The sequence below is a fragment of the Lagenorhynchus albirostris genome, chromosome 10 (assembly GCF_949774975.1).
Source record: "Lagenorhynchus albirostris chromosome 10, mLagAlb1.1, whole genome shotgun sequence".
NCBI classification, from domain to species: Eukaryota; Metazoa; Chordata; class Mammalia; order Artiodactyla; family Delphinidae; genus Lagenorhynchus; species Lagenorhynchus albirostris.
In genome coordinates, this window is record NC_083104.1 from 102,417,774 (window position 1) to 102,438,653 (window position 20,880).

The 20,880-nt window shown below is 53.5% G+C and overlaps 1 protein-coding gene across 17 annotated transcripts in view; it reads left to right on the top strand.

The window, feature by feature from the left end:
- SLC22A23 (solute carrier family 22 member 23) overlaps window positions 1–20,880 on the top strand; it is a 142,387-nt gene that overhangs the window by 89,100 nt on the left and 32,407 nt on the right. For 11 of the 17 annotated variants that reach the window (XR_009543078.1, XR_009543074.1, XR_009543073.1 and 8 more), the window contains one exon: window positions 16,312–16,480. The exons of 4 other annotated variants lie outside the window; for them this stretch is intronic. Coding sequence is in view for 9 of the 13 variants with exons in the window: in XM_060163779.1 (XP_060019762.1) it covers window positions 16,312–16,480 (169 nt within the window). In the remaining 4 variants the exon portion in view is untranslated. Of the gene's footprint in view, window positions 1–16,311; window positions 16,481–20,880 lie in introns of those variants that run through there. 2 more of the 17 variants (XM_060163785.1, XM_060163782.1) reach the window with 2 other exon arrangements.

A 20,880-nucleotide genomic window follows, 5' to 3' on the forward strand; every position in this document is an offset into this window, starting at 1 on the left:
GAATTAATGGGGTCAGATCTCATGCAGCCTCAAAACCTCTCGTTTGGGGGACTATTTAACGACTTGAGGTAATGTTTACAGTGTCCTACAAAATAAGGAAAGCAAGCAGATAGCCAATTTTGTTGTTTAAATTAATTCTTTAGAAGATTGGGAGGAAATACACGGGAATCTGAACGCCGGGCCTTTGGGGTTATCAGTGATCCACTTAATGTATACTTTTCTGTGTCTTTAGAATTTCCCCCAGTGTCTGTGTCTTTAAGGTTGAAGGTTAAGATGTGCTAGTTCCCCCCCGGGTCCCGGGACTCCAGGCTGGATCATGGAAGCCGGGCTACGTTCGTCCTGGGTGTCAGCAAGGGCAGAATATTTCCAGTGGGAGGGTTGGGGGAAGCAGGGGATGCTCTTGTGAGCCGTGTGGTGGGAGATTTGGAGAGCGTGATGGAGGGGGCCCTGCCTGAGCCTGAGCGGGAGGGATGGAAGAGGGTAGGACAGGACAGTCAGGTCTCAGAGGGTCTGCAGGAAGGAAGCTTCCCGGACCCACAGACTGAGTCCAGGTAGGGGGACCCGCAGCCGGGGGCTGGGGTCGAGGGATGCGTAATTAACCAGACGTAAGAAGTCAGGGGCACAGCTGACTTTGGGGTGGGGAGGCCCGTGATGAGTTTAGCCCCAGATGAACCGTAGTGGGTTTTAGATGTGGCAGAAACTGGCCGGCAGGGAAGCAGAGGTGGGACTTAGCTCGGAGGGCAGTGCTGGCGGTTCAGGTGGCATCCTTCACGCACAGGAGGGGAGCTGTGTCCTGTGACGCAGGGGAGCCCGTCTCTGGCTCTGAGCAGCTAGAGCAGGAGAAAGTTTCAGTGGTTCCAGGCTGAACAGCCCGTGAATTGTAAGTGGAACATTTTCAATGCTGAAGGAGAAGCCAGCTTCATCACCCAACTCCTGGGGGCAGAACAGTTTGTACACAACAGTAGAAACGTACTCTGCGTTCAGCTGCTCTGACCTGGGAGCTCGCACCTCACCCCGGGATACTCACAAGTCCCGCGTCTTGTCCTGCAAAAGGCACCGTGTTTGTAGGACGGTAGGCTACGTGTACTTCCCTTGTAACTTAAAAGTGGGTCCTTCCCCTCCGAGAACTGTTTTCTTTGGCTGAATGAAGGTGGGCTGTACGAAGAAACACACGTCTTGGCATTCGAAACTCCCTAGCCACTGAACACCTCTGTGTGCTAATTCCCGCAGTGTCGGAGCCCGGAGTCCACTGGACTCGAGGATATAACCGAAGTGATGCTTAGTGAAAGTGTGTACAGCATCCTGGTGCAGCCAGATGTCCTTCGCGTTGGGACACACGCGCATGTATTTATTACAGGCTGAGCAGTGGACCTTTTGTCAAACACTGGATGATAAACAGCTGTTTTCTTTGTATAAAGGAAGCTTGCTCGGTGTGGGGTTTGCTCGTTTCCCAATTATTAAGGTTTATCGAATGACTCACCCAGGGCGGTGGCTGCTTCTTTCTGCCTAGCTCCCGAACTGCCAAGAGCACAGCGTTTGTGTGCGTTTACGTCTCGGCTTCAAGGTGTCAGCAGGGGAGAGCTGTAAGAAGCTTGTCTCTGCAGTTACAGGGGCAGAAAGGGTTTCGTTGGAGGCATTTGTGCCTGAGGATCACGCATTTTAACACGCTTGAAGTTTGCAATTGGTTCTTTCAAGACATGCTCTCCACTTCTACCTCCAGGAAAAGGATCTTTATGCATCTGTCTGTACATTCAAATCAGTTCCCTTTAGCCTTCAGCAGATCTCCAGACATCCTGGAGTTGCTCTCAGCTGTCCCGGAAGCTTAGAACCCGTGCTGCCTGGTCCAGAGCGTAGGGTCCTCACCGCGTGGTTGCCGGACACCGACGTGGGGCTCCTTTGTAACTTTCAGTAGAGCATTCACTGGGCTCGTTGAAGGGGCCCGCTGGGGCTTCCACTGTGTCTGTTGTGTTTCCTTATCTTCACTCAAAAAGAAGTGGGGAGATACGGTAAATGTAAAGATTTGACCAAGCCAAGTGTTTGGGCACACAAGTGTTTTCTAGTATTTCTTATACTTTCCCAATATACTTGAAATATTTCACAATTTAAAAATAATCTTTTAAGTTCAGTTGCCCCCTCCTTCCTCCTTACATATTCTTGAGAATGTTGGCAAAGTGTCTTTATTTCGACACTTTGACATCAGATTCTAGATCTGTGCTGTCCAGTAGAACACGTGAAATGTGGCTAGCCTAACTCAACAACCGAATTTTTTATTTTATTTAACTTTAATTAAGTTTAAATTTAAGAAGCCTTAGGTGGTTACCGCTTTGGTCAGGTACAATTCTGGAAGAAAAAGCTGTAGAAACCAGAATATTCCTCGAATGCTGTCAGAGACTGGGCTGAACACTCCACTTCGTGTTCCCATTCCTTAGCAAAAATCTTCTTTAAAGTTAACGAATCCAGCATAAAATTTAGTGAAGGAAATAATACCCTGAATATTTATAGAACGTAGTTTTCTTCTTCTGCCCTCTCGTCCCCTCCACCTGTCCTTTTCCAAATAAGATGTTTTTCTTCCTTCTCGCGTGGGAGAGCTGCTCGCTGGTCGGCACGAGTGTTTGACAATGATGAGCTCTTTGCTGGGCCTGACTCCACACGGGTCCCCGAGGTCATCCATCAGTGTCGTGATGTTTGGAAGCAGATGGACAATTCAGGAGCAAGCTATGGGCCCTTAGACATTTGGCTGGTTGCTGAGTGTTTCATTATGTCTCAGCAGACACGGGAGTGGGCCCTCGTCGATAAGCTTAGCCGGTCTGGTTAGCAGTCGTGGTGATAAATGGAGCAAGTCTTACTGAAAAGAGGTGAACAATAGGAAGACAGCGTCTCAGTGTGTGCGTGTGTGGAGGGCAGGGCTGTCTGCTTTGTTCTTAAAGGATATACCTGATGTTTAGGATCCAGAAAGTCTGGATTCAAGGTCCAGGTGCTGTAAACCACGTGACCCGAGACCTGTTTGGTCACCAGCCTCTGGGGGCCACCCTGTAAAATGGGAACGGGACAAGAATGTGGTGAGGAGTAAAGGCCGTGACGCAGGTGACTGTGTTTCCTAGGGAAGGGGTCCAGAACGTGCCACGTGGCATAAGGAGCCCTTTGGGCTGAAGACGTTTGAGAGTGGACAGAAGCAGGAAGAGGCTTTCTCTGCACTCCTCTTACTGCCTAAAAGCAGATCTCCTGAAAGAATTCATCTCCCATGCATCCCCTTTTATGGAAAGCTTCCTATCCCGGGGGCGGGGCGGGGGGGGCGGTGCAGGTAGTGACTCCTGTCACCAGAGATGAGAAATTGCATAAACAGACTTTCTTAAACCTTACTTTCCAATAGTTTCTTTCATCTACGTAGTTGGCATTCATTTCTCACTATTTATTGCCCCTTGAAATCCTAACTCCTTCCTCGTGCTGAGGTGGTGTATAAGCCCCAAATTCTAACTGCTTCTCTGAGCCGCTTTCTTTGTGAGCCCCCCGCGTCCATACTTCCACAGTCAGCAGTGAACTTTGTCTTTTCTCTTGCCAATCTGCCTGTTGTCAGTTTAATTCACGGGCCCCCAGGAAGCGCACCCAAAAGGGTAGGGAAAGGTCTCCCCACCCTTGCAGCACTAACAGGTGCAGGTGTTATGTGTCTGATGGTGGTTTGAGGCGATGAAGAACTGCATCAGTTCTGCTGGAGCTTGGTGACAGGTGCAGCAGCATCTCCTGGACACCCTGCTAAACTCTGGCTTCTACCAAGGAAGCGTCTGATTCTGTAGGTTTGGACGGGATCCCAGGGGAGGGTGAGGCAGAGGGTTAAGGGAACCGCACTCTGCGGAGCACTGCTTTTGGGGACCTCCGCGTTTAGAAGGACCACAGGCGTGGGGGTGACCCAGCATGCCTCGTTCATAGTTTCTGGGGCTCTGCTTCATTCTGCATTTCAGTTTTAGTCGTTGGTTGCCTAAATGAATTGAGACGCTCTTTTCAGTTTTGCTTTATCTCGATGCGTGAGCTATACAGCGACTTTCTGGAGGAGTTGAGCTATGTTAAGGAGATTCATATCCTTAAAATATCATGCTGTGATGGGTTTAATTTGAAATTCAGGGTCCCATCTTAAAATGCTGATTGAACATAAGTTTTCACACAGACATACCCGGCATTTAAACCCATATTATTTACCTGGAGGAATAAAATGCTCGGTCAGGTGTTACAAAACTTGGGTTTTACCTTCTTAACTCTCTTGGGCAGGTTGCTTCCTCTGTCCATGAATCAAAATACATTTAATCACTTGGACCCTAGAATTTGTTCAGGAAATGAGAGAAGTACGTGGAGATTTAAGTTACGTAATTTTTTTAATCTATTAACTTTTCTTTGAAGGAACTTACATTATTTATTCTGTGTAAAGCCCGTCACTCGAATTTTGGGTTTTCCCAAACCAGGAATGGAGTCAGTCCTCACTAGTAATTAATTCCAAGCACAGCCCCACCCTGGCAGGAAAGCTTTGGTCGTGATAGATGATAAGTGAATAGTTCATTTGTTTTCTGCCCCTTGGCCTCTGTATCTTCTGTCAGCTTTGTCAAAGGTGGTGGCCCAGCATGACTCAGAGGTGCTGGCTAAACATGTACCCCGGACTCTGGGGTTGTTTTGTGTGACAGCATTTACATTTGATTGTCACCTGATACCACAGCAGTGACTGCCAGTGACTGCGGCTTCACATCCAAAGTGGGGTGACTTCTGTACTTTTATGTTCTGGACCAAAGAGAGGGGGAGGGGGAGAGAGCAAACAAAACAAAACCCCCTTGGAAGTTTCCTGGAGGTCTGACAGTCATTATACTAACAGTGAGCTAGCTTCAGGTGTGTCCTCAAAGCTTGGCCTTGAAACAGACTCTTACACCACATAAAAAGTAGGCTTTTGGAATCAAACCTTCTAAACAAACAAAAAAAATTATAATTCAGTGGCAGAACTTTTGCAGACTTTAAATCCCTTGCAGCTGACAAGCCCCCTCTCAGCTTGAGAGGAGGGATGCTTTCTGGGAAACTCTTCCCACTGCAGCTCACAAGGGCCCCCGGGGCAGGTCGGGCTCCAGAGCCTCAGCCTGAGGGTCCTGCTCTTTATAAAGCGCTGTCTGTCCTGAACACGCCTCCTTCAGAACCAAGAACTAGAGGGAGCCGTACAGTCCCTGACTTCACAGCAGGCCGTTTTGAACGGTATGAAACGGTCGGAGGTGTGGGTGTGATGCAAACGTCTGCGTTCACGGGGGGCATGAAAGGTGGGGCTCCCGGCCGTTCACCGTTACCCTTAAAGAAGGAACGTAGTGTGAAGACACTGCTCTTTTTTTTTTTTTTTTTTTTTTGTGGACTTTCAACCACTGCGCCACCAGGGAAGCCCAACACTGCTCTTTTAAATAGAATTAGTTAGAACCTATAGTGCCTCCAGGGCCACTTTTCCAAATGCTAAGTGTGTCCCTTCCAAATGGAGCCCATCAAAACCCACAGACAAATCTCTTGGGACCTCTCCCATCCTCGCATTCCAGGGCTGTCCTTTCCCCGTGGCCCATCCATTTCCACGAGGCCTGTGCTCTGTTGCTTGCACGTTTGCTGCGACAATTGTCTTCTCCCTTTTCACGTGGGGCCTGGAAAATCCTTGCTCGCCTTTACACAAGGGATCATGTAGAAAGACCCTTCCTCTGTTTACTGTGGTTAGCATTCCCGGCACTTTGGAGGTTGCCATTCTCATGCAAAAAGTCCCCAACTTTCACAAGAGTTATCAACTTCTACAAAAGTTCATTTGTTTCGTGGTTACCTGGAACTCAAGGGGCGTTTTGCGAGAGCCTCTGCTGTGGCCATGAGCGTCTCCCGCAGCCCCGGGGCCGTTGGACCGAGTCCCTGAGCTGTTACTCCGATGTGCTGTGTCAGGCGCTGGGACAAACGAGCCCAGCAGCTCACCTCCTGTCACCCGTCCTTCCGGCGGGGACCTGTCACCCTCTCCCGTGACAGCATGAGTGTTTTAAGTACTCAGCTCAAGACCATGAGGCAGGTACTTGGAAAATGGAAAAGTCCAGCCCATTTCAGCGCTTCTGCTCTTCCCGTTGCCGCCTCTGGGCTACCTATCTTGAATGATGCTGTTTCCGTGGGAAAGGAGCGGCCGGCAGGTGGATTCTTGGCGGATACAGTCCTTTTTAATTTCGTACAACTGCAGAGGGGGGCTGGCCTCGGGGTAGATATTCCTCAAGGTCATGAACTGGAAAGCCGAGACTTCACCCCAGGAGGGACGGGGCTATAGGGCTTGGGAACCCGGCTGCACCTGGCGAGTGATGGTCAGTGTCTGTCCCTACCAAAGCCTGCGAGCATGGTGCCAGGTTATCACATTGAGGGGGAGGCAGGGGGAGGGGAGGGCTGGGGAAGGAATGCCGGTTTCATTTTTATCAAAATTGGGGCAATTTTTTTTTTTTTTTTTTTTTTTTGCGGTACGCGGGCCTCTCACTGTTGTGGCCTCTCCCGTTGCGGAGCACAGGCTCCAGACGCGCAGGCTCAGCGGCCATGGCTCACGGGCCCAGCCGCTCCGTGGCATGTGGGATCTTCCCAGACCGGGGCACGAACCCGCGTCCCCTGCATCGGCAGGCGGACTCTCAACCACTACGCCACCAGGGAAGCCCCTTAGTGCAGCAAATTTTGAGCACCTGCTGGGTGCTGGACGCAGTGCTGGACGTCGAAGAGACGGGTAGGAGCAGGCTTGGTCGCTGCCAGTGGCCTCTGCGACCTTACTCTCCCGTGAACGAAGCCAGCAGGTGCTGTGGCGCGTGGCGGACCCTGGCCCCCGCCGGGTTCCGTGCGACCCAGACAGAGGTTTTCTTCTAATTGAATTTGAAGGGCTTTAAACAGAGCCAGCAAGCCGTGATTCGCCGCAGGTCCACCCCTCATCCCAGGCCGGTTTGGCACATTTCTTACCTGCCTGGCATTGGACTCTGCCAGCCCCGGTGGGTGTTCTCTGAGTTTCCTCTTATCTGAATTAGGCTGAGAGTCGAACTTCTTTGCAACTCCAGGTCTTTTAAGCCTCTGCCTGCCTTGCCCTGGGGGCACTGGAAGAGCTGTTTTCCTCAGTGGGAAAGAAAGTCACACATGGTGATGGGGAAAAAAGCAAGCACGTAGTCTCCCCAAGGCCTGCAGGCCAACAGGTGTTCTAAGCTGCAGTGTAGCCTTGAGCTGTGTTAGTTTTAATACGCTAATGCTGCAAGGGGACCTTAATATGGGATCTCAGGGCTAAGATGTGTAGAACTCTCCCCATGGTGTTCCCAGCGCTGGGCTCCGGAGCGTGGTCCCTGAACAAGCAGCACCTGCGTCACCTGGGAACTCGTTAGCACAGATTCTGCAACCCTGACCCAGACCCCCCGAATCAGCATTGAGGCCGGGCCCCAGGAATCTGTGTTCTGTTATCTTTAAAATTTAATAATAAAATAGTGCTACCTCCTAGGGTTATTAGAAGGATTGAATGATGTGATACTTGTCAGGTCCGCTGTAGGGCTTGTTAACACGGGGTGCTGGATGCAGCCCCAGGTACGGATTCAGCAGGTCTGGAGCAGGGCCCTAGAATTTGTGTTTCCAGCACGGTCCCAGGTGCCACTGCTGCTGGTTTGGGACCACACTTGAGAAACTTGAGAACCACAGTCCAGAGACACTGTCCGCTGTGTGGTGAGCCATCAGGAAGAACCTGGGGAGATGAGACAGGGTAGGGATGGCTGTTACGTGTGGCGTGGTCAGGCAGAGCTTCCCTGATCCGGTGACACGTGGGCGGAGGGAGCGTGGGACACTCTGGGGAGGGTGTTCCAGGCACAGGGACAGACAGCAGGTGCAGCGAGGAGGCCAGTGGGTGACGGGCAGGGGAAGTGGCAGATGAGGTCCGAGGGGGAAGGGGCTGGAGAACATGTCAGGCCTCAAGTCACTGTGAAGGCCTGCGTTTGCTCTGAGCACAGTGGGAGCTCTCAGAGGTGACGTGACCTGTGAAATTACCTGTTGCCTGGTGTGACTGTGGTTCCGTAGTGCTGCCTCTTCTGAATGGCCCTCCCTGGTGCATAAGAGTTCTTCTGTACAAGTATAACTCAAGGCGAAAAACAACGCGCAGTGAACGACGGAATTAGAAAATCTTGCACCCCTGATGAAATCACTGATGTGGGCCTTGCCCGTCGGGGGATGTTGAAGCCAGGAGGAAGGTGTTGGTGAGCGGTCCGGATGGGAGGCTGAGACACCACCACGTGAGTCTGTTGGTCAAGCTCAGCATCTTCCAAAGTAGGTGCCCTTCCTGGGGGGCTGCAGCAGGAAGCACGGGCCCACCGCGAGCCATTCTTACGGAAAATGTTGCACCTGAGTCCAGCTGGACCTTCAGGTCTAACTTACTGTTCAGAGATTAAAAAAGCGAATGAAGGAACAAGTCAGCACCCCCCGGGAAGTAGGTATTCAGACAAAACCAGAGCCCTCTGGCCTCTTCAGCAAGACGGAGCCCTGGGAAAGGGGATGGGAGGGGCTTTTCTAGATTGAAGGAGACTTAGAGCCGAGCGTATGAATTTCGTTTGGACCTGGTGTTTTAAACATACACCCATAAAGAGATTTGGGGGGTAATTGAATAATCAGAGCATAGACTGGAGAATAAATAACATTAAAGAATTATCATAGATTTTGTCAGATGTGATGATGGTATTGGTCTTTAAGTAAGAAAATATCCTTTTTATAGAGAGACGTCTGTGGGCTTAGAAGTGAAATGACTTCAAGAATTTGATTTAAGGCTTCCCTGGTGGCGCAGTGGTTGAGAGTCCGCCTGCCGATGCAGGGGACATGGGTTCGTGCCCTGGTCCTGGAAGATCCCACATGCCGCAGAGCGGCTGGGCCCGTGAGCCATGGCCGCTGAGCCTGCACGTCTGGAGCCTGTGCTCCGTAACGGGAGAGGCCACAGCAGTGAGAGGCCCGCGTACCGCAAAAAAAAAAAAAAAAGAGAGAATTTGATTTTAAATATTACAGGAAACAGTGAAAGAAAAGTGGCAGAAGAACCAAGAGAAGCAAAATATTGATCATCGCTGACCCCACACATGGTCTCTGGGGATTCATTACACGATTCTGTCTTCTTGGTGAATGTATGAACTTTCAAAAGCTTTTAAAAATGCAGACATAAGAGAGACGGGCAGGTACGCAGAAGAGGCAAATGAGAAAAAAGGAAGACCTTGTTTAGAAAGACTAATTGCTAAGAATTCCTCCCTGTTGAGGACGAGTATGCTAAAGAGTGAAGTACATTTACCATTACCAGGTATTATACAGTAATGATACTGTGACCTCATGTTGAGCTATATTCTATTTACCATAAACCCAACCCCTGCTTTCCTGACTGCTCGTCAAGCTCATAAAACACCAACAACGTCGACAGTGCTGTTGAAGAGAAATAAAAGTTGGGTGGTCCTCCCTGCCCGCCGACACCTGGGGAGCGTGTGCTGCTAATGTGAGGCAGAGTTGGCAGTAACTTAGGACTGTGCTCCTGGGCCACCTTCCTCTGAGGGTTCAGACCTGCCGTCTCTGAGGACTCTGCTTGGGTGCCTCATCTAACGATGCAGACATGATGGGTCAGTAAGTGCAATTTTGACCCGTAGGACGGATGGTACCAAAGAAAATGAGGATTGAGGAGTGTCACTTGGAACTGACGGCTGGAAACCTGTGTTCTGGACCCGAAAATCCCCCTCTCTCTGTACCTGCTCCTTCACTCAACCTGTGAAGGTGCCCAGCAGATGCAGAATGCAGGGGTTTCAGCGGGCTTGAGGCTGTTCTGATGCTTCAGGTCCCTTCTCTCGCTGGATTTTTCCTCTCTCGCTAAATGCTGGGAGACTGAAAGTGGAATTAATGTAAATTCTTAAGCGTGTACTGCTGAACGTTAGTCACTGTTCTTAAACAGAAGCGCTTGCTAAGCGGAAACATCAGCGAGCGTTTAAATCCTTTTTCCTCATTTTGAGTAATTATCATACTCGTTTAAAAGAAACATAAGGTGATAGAAAGAATTCGTTATCTGGAGAGGACGCTGGGCTCAGGGGCTCCTTCTGCGGAGCTGGGCTTTGTGGGCAGTGGTTTCCCCAGTAGTGCTCAGCGTGTGAATCTGTGAACCACAGTGGGCTCCTGTGTCAGACCAGCTTCTGCAGATTTACTCACCAGTCTCAGCTACCGTGACGCTCATTGATTCCATCGTAGACATCTAAGGAAAGAGGAGCACAGGTAAAGCCACTGAACCAGACGGGAAGAGTCCATCACGAGCTTCTTCAGGTGACAGATACCTGAGTCCCCGCTGTGTGCCAGGCACCATCCCAGGCTCTGAGGAAGGGCAGTGAGCAAAGCCGAGGAGGCCTGACCTCCAGGACCTTAGATTCCAGTGGGCGCAGCCTAGAGGCCAGACCCACCAGGGACTCCTGTTGGAGACCTGCCTGCAGCCAGGCGGGCGGAGGCACCGGGGGACGGGGGCCCTAGCTTCAGTTCCTGCTCGGTTCCCTCCTTAGCTGTGTGACCTTGGACAAGTCACGTAATCACTCCGAGCTTTAGGGTCCTCTTGTGTGAAACGAGCGTTAAAAACAGTACCTCCGGGCTTCCCTGGTAGCACAGTGGTTGAGAGTCCGCCTGCTGATGCAGGGGACACGGGTTCGTGCCCCGGTCCGGGAAGATCCCACGTGCTGCGGAGTGGCTGGGCCCGTGAGCCATGGCCGCTGAGCCTGCGCGTCCGGAGCCTGTGCTCCGCAACGGGAGAGGCCACAGCAGTGAGAGGCCCGCGTACCCCAAAAAAAAAAAAAAAAAAAAAAAAGAACAGTCCCTCCATCGGAGAGTTGTGCAGATTGAGTGAGTTTAATGGCTGAAAAATGCCCACCGACGTGTTTAGCCACAGTGAGGGGGAGCTGTGCCTTAGCCCAGCGCTGCAGACCTGATGGGTAACCCAGCAGGTAGGGGATGTGGTTCTTCTGCATTTGAGCGTGAGATGTTCGAGTCTGTATGTCTGGCAGGCACTGGAATGTGAATTGTGGGAGATCTTTACGTTTCCATATTTTTTTATCTTCTTTTCTCTAAATGGAGGTGGTTTTAACCGTTCCGGTGGGTTGGCAGGTCCTAAATTGAGAGGAAAGGAAGTTCTCCACGGGGAAGGTGAGACATGGAAGCTGTTGTGATAACAGCAGCCTTTTAGAGTCACGCCCTCAGATGCTATTTGAGTCTCCATGACTGGCGATTTCAGGCCACTTTTTGCTATAATAAGGAATTGCAGAATCACATGTCACAGGTCTATTTTCTGGGGTTCTGGGGGCCCCGTGTCCTCAGCCGTAATTAGAGAGTGGTGTGTCCCCTTCCGGGCCAGCTTGGTGAGGGCAGGGAGCAGGGAAGAGGAGAGAGGCCGGCGGGTGTCGGGGCAGCGGCCAGTGAGCGCACCCCCTTGCTGGGGAGGAGCCCGGGCCCGGGGGGCGTCAGCAGCCCGGAGGCTGGGCCGGGCCAGGCTGGAGGGAGCCGGTGCCCAAGGTGGGGGGCTGTGATGCCACCCCCCTTCCATTGGGCAGGGCCCCCTTCCTCCTGCCTCGGGCAGTTTCTCCCTGGCGGCCCCTCAGCTCCTCGGCTGATGACAGATGTTCTTGGGCGGATAGGGAGGGGCTCCGCGTGGAAGGACGTGAGCCTGGCCCAGTGGCCCCTGAGTGGCCTGTGCTGCCGCCGCGGGGCTGCGAGGGGCCCGGCAGCCCGTGGTGGGCTTGCCCCTTCGTGGGGTGGCCGAGCCGCTCGGCGGAGCCCCGGGCTTTGATGGATTTCTCACTCCCCGGCGGATCCAGAAGCATGTTTCGTTCTGGTGCTTGAACACAGTTTGGGGGAGACTGTCCTTTCCTGAGCCCGTCTCCCTCCTCCAGCGACTCCTGCCCCAGGTGGGGTGACGTCTGGGTCCAGCCACAGTGAGCCGGGCGGCGCCCCCGGGGAACCGCAGGGGCCGGTGCTTCTCGAGAAGCCGTGGGGGCAGGAGCAGGGCTTGACATCCTGCTGGGCTCGCTGGGAGCCTGTGCTGACGCCTGCGTGCAGGCTGGTTTCTTGCCAGTCCGGACTCCCCGTTTCTTTCCTGGGGACCTGGTGCAGGAGTTCGTGAGGGTGGGGGGAGGTGGGTGTGGGCCTCACAGCCCGAAGGGGAGGCGGAGGCAGCAAGAGAGGGACCGTCACCCAGAGGAGACTGTTCTTTCCACGCAGCCTCGTCAGCCTCCCCTGGAGAGCAGAGGCTACTGACGTCCAAGAATCCTGTCACAGGGGCTTGTACGCGTATCGTTTTGTCGGTTCCGACCGAGTTTTGCCTAAAACCCAGGATCGTTCAGGTCCCGCATGGGAGCACTTACTTTAGTGGCATTAGTCTCTGGGGGATGTGAGCCCACCCGGAGCCGGACCCAGACGGCCTGAGCCTGAGGTCTGTAGGGACGACAGCCTTGAACGGCGGTTGGATGTGTGTCACCTCGTGGCCGAGGAATGTTATCTGCTTTGTAGGCCAGGAAGGAGCAGCACAGAGAGGCTGAGTGACTTCACCTGACGGGAAGGGGCGGGGAAGGGGTCCCACGCCTGCCGTGCACCCACACTGGCGCCCCAGCCTCTCCCCTGCAGGGCCCACTTCCTCCTCGTTCTATGCGGATGCTGTCAGCCAGCTGCATGTGTTCCCTCCTTACGGCCGACTGCCATCCAGAAAAACCCTGGAGACTCATTTCAGAGCAGCTGGGAGCACTTCGAGATCCCAAGAAAACGTAGGCTCCCGGAGCCGCGGCAAGCACGCACAGCTTTTTAAAAATGCATTTAAGAAAGGATAAGGGTTGAGTGCTCCTGTGCGCAGAGCTGGGATCAGACCTTCCTCGGGTAGAACCATCTACCTGCAGGCCCCACCCCCTCCCAGATGCGGGGACTTAGGACGTTCACCCTCTGATGTATTCCTTCCTCTCCTCACTTCAGAAAAGCTGACTTCTCATCATCCAAAAGGAGCATGTGATTAAAGGCAAACCCAAAGTGCCTGAGGTTCTTTGATAATTGCTTTTTCTTTTTTAAACATCTTTACAGCCACCTTCAGAACGTAGTTGATTTCAGGCAGTTCGGAACGGATTCCTGGTGAGTCAAGGCAAAAGGGTCACTGTAAGTGTCATACCCGTGTCCTTACATCAAATGGCTGTGTTTTTCCATTGCCTCAGCAGGAATACTGAAATACTGTAGATCTGCTGGAATGCTCTACGTTCTTCTACCCGATGAGATAAAGCAAAATCTCTGCTAGGATTCCTAGCAAAACAGAAGCCCTGGAGAGGTCGGGAAACGATTTTACTTATTCCGCTCTCATAGACGTGTGCCTGGGAGACAAAAGCATTTCTCCTGCTGTGGGTGATGCCCACGGTTTGGGAGAAGCACGGTGAGCCAGTGCTTGTCAGGGGGGCATCTGGGGCTCTTGTTAAAACGCAGGTGTGATCCTGGGGGCCTAGGCGGGGCCTGAGGCTCTGTGTGCCTAAGAAGCTGCCAGGTGACGCTGATGCTTCCCATCCAGGTAGCTGGGAGTTAGAGGATCGCTCGGGCCACTTGCGGGCGAGGAAGGAGAGACCCTGTGGAAGGACAACCACGACAAGCTCATCGTCGTCTGAGCAGTGGTCACAGGGAGGGTCGAGGGAGGAGGAGCCAGACTGTGGAATCCTCTGCCTGTCGAGGGGCGATGCTGCTTTGTCGCCCACAAACCTCGCCCTGGGTTTGGGAAGTGGCCTGTGATCCTCGATGTGACGGCACGTGGTGTAGACTGACGTGTGGGATTAGACGTCCCGAAGGGAGCCTGGGGGAACAGAACGATAGCTGCAGATATCTTCATACTTAAGAGCCAGGTAGAGAAGAGGAGAACCGCCAGCCCCGCGCAGGGCCTGTCGAAACAGCGAACCTGAGGACGTGAAGCCGTTATGCTGTCTTGACGCTCCCTCTCTGAGGGGCCAAGTGCTGCATTTTCTCATCTGATCCTAACCTGTGCCGAGCCTCAGAGCATCACGCTCGCCCTGGCGGATGCCGAGTTCTGGTTTCCATGGCAGCGCATCCACTGCTTGTGCTTATTTAATACGTGAAAACTAGAGCCTGCAACTGTTAGTCTTTTCTAAAAGACCCTGATCTCTTTATTATTTTTAAGAGCGGAAATGCCAGTTGGGCGGGGGGAAGGGATAGTTAGGGACTTTGGGATCGACTATATATATTTTTTATTTCATTTTATTTATTTTTTTTTTTTTGCGGTACGCGGGCCTCTCACTGCTGTGGCCTCTCCCGTTGTGGAGCACAGGCTTCGGACGCGCAGGCTCGGCGGCCATGGCTCACGGGCCCAGCCGCTCCACGGCATGTGGGATCTTCCCGGACCGGGGCACGAACCCGTGTCCCCTGCATCGGCAGGCGGACTCTCAACCACTGCGCCACCAGGGAAGCCCGGGATCAACTATATTTAAAATGGATAACCAACAAGGACCTACTGTATAGCGCAGGGAGCTCTGCTCAGTGTTACGTGGCAGCCTGGATGGGAGGGGAGTCTGGGGGAGAATGGATACATGCATATGTATGGCTGAGTCCCTTTGCTTTGCACCTGAAACTATCACAACATTGTTAATCGGCTATACTCCCAAATAAATTAAAAGTTTAAAAAAAAAAAAAAGGAACGCCAGATGTGGGGTAAATACCTGAGCCCCGCTAGGAAGTGATCCTTTACGTGAACCTGGCCTGGGCGCTGAAAAGAACAGCAGCACAGTAAATGGCCAGGAGAGAACTGTTTGATCCTATTTTCTTAATTAAATAGCAAAAGTTCTTTATGAGCAAGGCCAGGCTTCTCTGTCGCGCACGGGTAGCTGGTAGCAAGGCCAGGCTTCTCTGTCGCGCACGGGTAGCTGGTAGCAAGGCCAGGCTTCTCTGTCGCGCACGGGTAGCTGGTAGCAAGGCCAGGCTTCTCTGTTGCGCACGGGTAGCTGGGGTGCTGACCTGCTTGTCTGCGGCAGGGCAGGGGTGGAGACGCGGGCAGCTGTTATTTCTTCCTTACAGATGAGCTGGTGTAGCTATTGGCTGGCGTGGTGCATGATCCTTGTTAATGCCGATTCCCTCCTGTGGCCAGATGTAACCGGCCTGTTCCGCCCCCTCTCATCTGCTTTCCTTCTTACTGCCTTTTGACCTCTGACCTCTGCTCTGGCCTCTGGACAACCAGCAGATGGGCTGTAGCCACTGATCTACGAACAGTCTCTGGATACAGAGACGTGAGAAGTATTCTCTCCTGAGGGTCTCATTCTTTTTTAAAAAATCATTTTAACTACGCTTTTTTTTTAAAAAAAATGAAAAAAAAAAGCAAGCTTTAGGGAATCCTGCAAATTGTTGAGGAAGAATAGTGAACAAATTACAGGCCCTATAGGGGGAAAATATATAAAACCCAGATGCACTTTCTAGCACTGGGGACTCTTATTACAGGAACTCATGTAGTGGGTGTGCACTGGTTGTCACTTGGGTGCTACAATTTAAGGTTTTGTGACCATCTTTTTTTGCGCAAGGTCAAATTAAGAGCATAGATTCTTGCAAACAGGAGGGACTGTGTCCTTGACATTTATTGAAGGCAGACACCGGTGTTTTTGCAGCTATGAAGGTGAATCAGACCTGCCCCTACTGGCAGAGCCGTCATCTGAGGGGGGTGCGTGGGATGCCCAGGTCACGGGGGCAGCAGAATTCTGAGAGGGAGGGGGGGCTTGGGTGAGATCCGCCCTACGCGATCCAGTCTGCTTCATGGTTTGGCTTCTGTCTTGTTCAGAAGATGGATTGGGTGCGACTGACCTGTCTTGGTCTCACGTGTGAGTGGGTTGCCTGGAACTCAGAGCTCGGGGAGCAGTGGGACGGAAGGAGGGGTGGTGAGGCGGGGGGAGCTGGGCTGGGCTTCCTGTGCCCTGTGCAGAGGTTGGGAGGGCCGCGTGGTCCAGCAGCAGAGACGGAAGGAAGGGCGGCAGAGGGAGCTCAGAGGCGCCGAGAGAGCAGAAGGTATGGGGGCCGCGTGTGACGCACGCGCTCTGTCTCCCCGCGAGGCAGCGTCTCCTAGTTCCTGAGCCGGCCGCTCTCCATCACAGCGTTCTCCGGCCACGACTTGCTCTGTGACCCTGAGCAACGATCTCGCTCCCTTTGCAGGGGGAGCCTCAGCTCATCCAGCTGCACAAACGAGCCTCTCAGCCTTGACGCACCACCTTGCAGCCCTCGGCCAGATGGGAAGCGTGCTGGCCAGGCGCTCACGGCTCTCTTGTCCCTTCTGTGTTCCAGGCATAGAGCTCTGCCCCCCGGGAAAGCGGTTCCTGATCACGATGGTGGCGAGCTTCGTGGCCACGGCGGGGCAGCTCCTCATGCCCGGGCTGGCCGCCCTGTGCCGGGACTGGCAGGTGCTGCAGGCCCTCATCATCTGCCCCTTCCTGCCCATGCTGCTCTATTGGTCGTGAGTATCCTCCCTGCCACCCCCCGGGCCACCTGCGTTGCGTCCCAGGGCCGCGCCCCGGGCTCGGCCCCCGCGGTCCCCAGACATCCCGCCAGTTTCAGCTTGTGGCATTTTTAATGAGGGAATTTTCCTCTCTTTTTAAAAAAATTTCCTCTCCTAAACGTTTCATCTTGGCAAACGTTCTGACCTACACAGAAGTAGACGGAGGAGTGGGGCGAGGCCTAGGCGCCCCTGCCCGGCTCCAGCCACCTACCCTCCACGGTCTGGCTGAACACACGCTTGCTGGGTGTTCGACATGACTTTTCATGACTGGGTTTGCAAAGGGCGGGGTCTCGTGTTGGGAGGGGAAATGTGTTTGGAGGTGTTCAGGAGAGATTTAGCAGAGCCACTGTCCCCTGTCTCCTCTGGGCTAGGGATGGGCAAACGCCGGCCCGCAGGCCAACTCTGGTCCGCTGTCTGTTGCTATAAATAAAGTTTTGTTGGAACACGGCTGTGCTCACGTGTTTCCACATGTATCATCCGTGACCACTCTCATGCCACGATGGCAGAGCTGAGCAGATACGACCAAGACGCTGTGGCCCTACAAAGCCGAGAGCATTTAGTCTCTGGTCCTTTGCAGAAGTTTGTCCACCCCTGCTCTGGACGAGCCCACTAGGCCTTTTAGAACCGTGTGTAACTTTTAGGGTTTGGCTTGCTGACTTCAGAGAAAAAATAACTGAACACACTGGCCTGGCCTGGGGCTGTGACCTGGGCAACCAGATGCTTTTAAACTCCTCAGGGGATTAATGTTTAGCCAAGCTTGAAAAACACCGCTCTCGGATAGAGAGATGTTTACCCGAAAAATGAGCGTTGTACCCTTTCTGTAAAAACCTCCTTTCTTTCTTTCCTTCCCTCCCGTCCCCTTTCTGTGCCAGGCGCTCCCGCCGGCCCGCACTGGGTACAAGGTACTGGAGAGGAGGATTTACCCGCTGCACTGTGTTTCTGTTATTTAGTCACTAATGAAAACCCGATTTGTGGCCAGAAGTCAGTTGTGTCTTAGCTTTAAGTGCTCGCCCTAGCGGACACGGCTATTAACGGGGCTTCCTTTCCTAAGGTGCGGGGGAGGGGAAGAAAGCGCGACCTTGCAGCTTAACAGGCTGGCCCCACCCTCACCCTGGCAGCAGACCCCCCCAGCAGAGAAATCACATGAGCCAGACTCACGTGTCTTTTCCTCAAGAGCCGGGTTCTCGCTCACAGTGTCCTCAGAGCCTCGGCAGTGGTGGGGAGGCTACAAGGACAGATGAGAAAAAGGCCACCTGCCAGGAAAAGCGTCCCCCCCCCCCCCGAGGCTGGACGGCACCCGTTCCGCAGGAGCCCGCGTGTTTGGGGACATCCTGTTCTTTCCTGCAGGGTCTTAAGAGGCAAAGAACGAAGTCGTTCCCCAAAGCAGGATGGAGTGGGCAGCCTGTCCTCATATCCCTAAGGATATGCTGCGTCCAGAGCTGGGCTTTGCTTGGTTTGGAATTTCAGGACATTTCCTTATTTAACACTTGTTTGTATCGTGTTTGTGTCAGAGGCAAATGGCAAGCACTGTATTAATAGTGGATCATTCGGTCTGGGCATTTCATGGCCCCATTGTATAGATGGCAAAGCTGAGGACACCCAGCTGACCCTTGAGCCCGGAGTTGTGCTGTCTCTAGCTCTGCAGTCAGGAATCCCCTGACCCCACTCCTCTGGCTTCCTGGGCTCCACTGCGCCCAAGGGCAGTGGTGCTGTCTGCTGGCCCCTGGAGACACAGCCTCTTGGAGACTCACACACCTGTAAGGATAGGCAGCGTTGTCTCCATCACCTCCAGGCTTTGAGGCTCAGCCCAGGCTCTGCTCCCACCTGTCCCAGGTAGGAGGAAACGTGTCAGAGAGAAAAGGCAGAGGATGGTTTCCTGGAGCAGGTCTGGGGGCCTGGCCCCTGTGGGAAAGCTTTAGGGGTTTTGTTTATCTTATTTTTTTATTTTAAATTTTAAAAATATATCAAGGTTTAGTGTTAGGCAAGGTAAAAATGTTCATTTATTTAAATCCATTGTAAAGCATAAAAAATAATTCTTTGAAACACACAAATGTAAAAATATGACTCTATGGTGAAAAGGGCACCCAGGGTACTCTGATAAGTGAGAAGTGTGTGTGGACAGACAGATGGACAGCGTCTGCAGGCACCAGGCACCCCAGTATGGGGTAGACCTGCTCCACCCACCCGTGTACTTGTCCCTTGTGTTATTACGTAAGGCCCCTGACGTATGTCCGGCCTGCAGTAGCGCTTGCAGAGATCAGCTACTGCTCTTACTGTTACTATATCCCCGCCTTCCCAGTGTGGAAGCCTGGGTGTATCTGGGGCCAGTCGAGGGAATCGCGGTAAGAGGTGTGTCCCACCTCTGCCTGTAGTCGTGAGTGGCTCCAGGGGCGTCACTGGCTTTTAAAGGCCATTGAGGTGCCCCCTCTTTCTCGCCCCCTAATGACCACCCTTCCTCCCCTCTGCTACGGTAGAAGATTTCTTGCAGAAGGCTCTGTGGTTTGACAGGATGAACTGGCCTCTGGGAAGGGCAGTGAGCTGCAGCGGCCAGCACGACCGGCTATTGGTGACAAAATGTTGAAAGTCACTCTTTCCTGTAAGAGCAAGTATTTATCGCATGTGCCCTGGGTGCCCGGCAGCCTGCTCGGTGCTTTGGAGCAGGCCTGAGGAACAGGTGTGTTAACAGGGCCATAAAGCAGAGCACACGACATGAAGTCCCCGGGACGCAGGGTCAGGTCAGGAGCACAAAGGAAAGGGTGGATCTTCTGGTCCACATGGAAGCTGGGAGCATCCAGACACACCAGGTAAGAGGTGACATTATCCAAATACGGACACAGCGCTGACCTCCAGCACAGGAAAGGGGGTGCTGGGCAGAGACCCAGGACAGATTCACGCTGGAGTGACACAGGGCACCACAGGGCAGCTGAACCAGAAAGGGGCCCAGGGGCCTGGGTTATCCCTGCACGGGACCCGGGGCTGAGATCTCAGGCCTCTTCTGCACTTAGAACTGAGCCCCCGGGACGAAGCCGGGCCTCAGAGCATCAGTGATAACAGATCTCTGCGCAGCACAGGGCCTCAGCTCCAAAGCTGGACAACTGCCCCGGGCCGTGGGCGGGAAGGACATCAGCGCCTTGGAGTCTGCACCACACGTGGCTACATGTTCCTTTCCAAATTCCAGCTGCTCTCCAGGGCTGACAGAAGAACCAGGGGAGCTCGCTGGAACCTCAGGGTCAGAAATGAAACCTCCGTGGGGCATCACCGGAGCCGAGACTCACGTGGAAGAGAATTCTCACCAAGGATGAGCTCACCGAGCCCAGGGGACCCATTACCACGGGCAAAAACTATACTTCAGGGAGTTTGCATCTCAGGAATTCTGCAAAACAGACCAGGCTGAAAGAGAAGTGAATTCACCTCATTTATTATGCGTAGTTACCACTTAGGCACACCACGTGCCGTTCTAGACACGACGGATTCTGGATACTGTCGTGCACGTCACCAAACCTGTGCCCACTGAGACGTACTTGGTGGGCTGATGGGGGGCCCACAGCCCATAAATCATAAGTCAGCCCGTAACATGCTTTCAGATAACCGGCACTAGGAAGAAATGGAATAAAGCAGCGGGATGCAGAGGGACAAGTGCGGTCGGCGTCTCTGAGGAAGTGACTCCTGGGCTGAGACTACGTGCCCGGCGCACGGCGGCAGCCAGGGTAAAGGCTGGCTCCGCTTGGCTTGTGGAAGAGGAAGGCGGTGGCCAGTGTGGCCAGAGCCCGAGTGGCCAGTTGGGGCGGAAGATGATCTTGGACACAGAGGTGGGTCAGACGTGGGGGGCCTTGGGTGCCGAGCTTCCTCTGCCACCTGAAATCATGCCAGCGGCCAAAGCGGGGCAGGGCTGTGCCCTGGGAGCCTCGCTTGCTCTGTCTGCTGTGGGAGTGGCCGCAGGGCAGGGCGGGTGCTGATGCAGCGCTGGCTGCGGGTCACCTGACGGGGTCTGGTTCCAGGTCTGTTCTGCAGGTAGCCCTGGGAGGTCTCATTTGTGGATCTGCTGGGGCACAGGTGGGTAAGAGGGCGAACGGCCCGGGCTTGGGAGGCATTTCCAGGACATGATGGAGATGTTCCGGCCACCCTCCCGAAACGCCGGTGCGTGCCGTCACCTGCCTTAGAGCACCACTGTTGGTGCCGAGTACCTGTGATAGTTTGTGAGGACGAGCACGTGCACGTCTGCTTTGGGCCTCGCATGTGCTGGGCACGGTCGCGACACCAAGGCCTCTCCCCAGGCAGTGTCTGCCAGGTGTCGGGTGCCACGTGCCCACGCCCCCGCCTGGTGGAGCAGCTCACCAAGGAGGGCGACCTCACGTGCC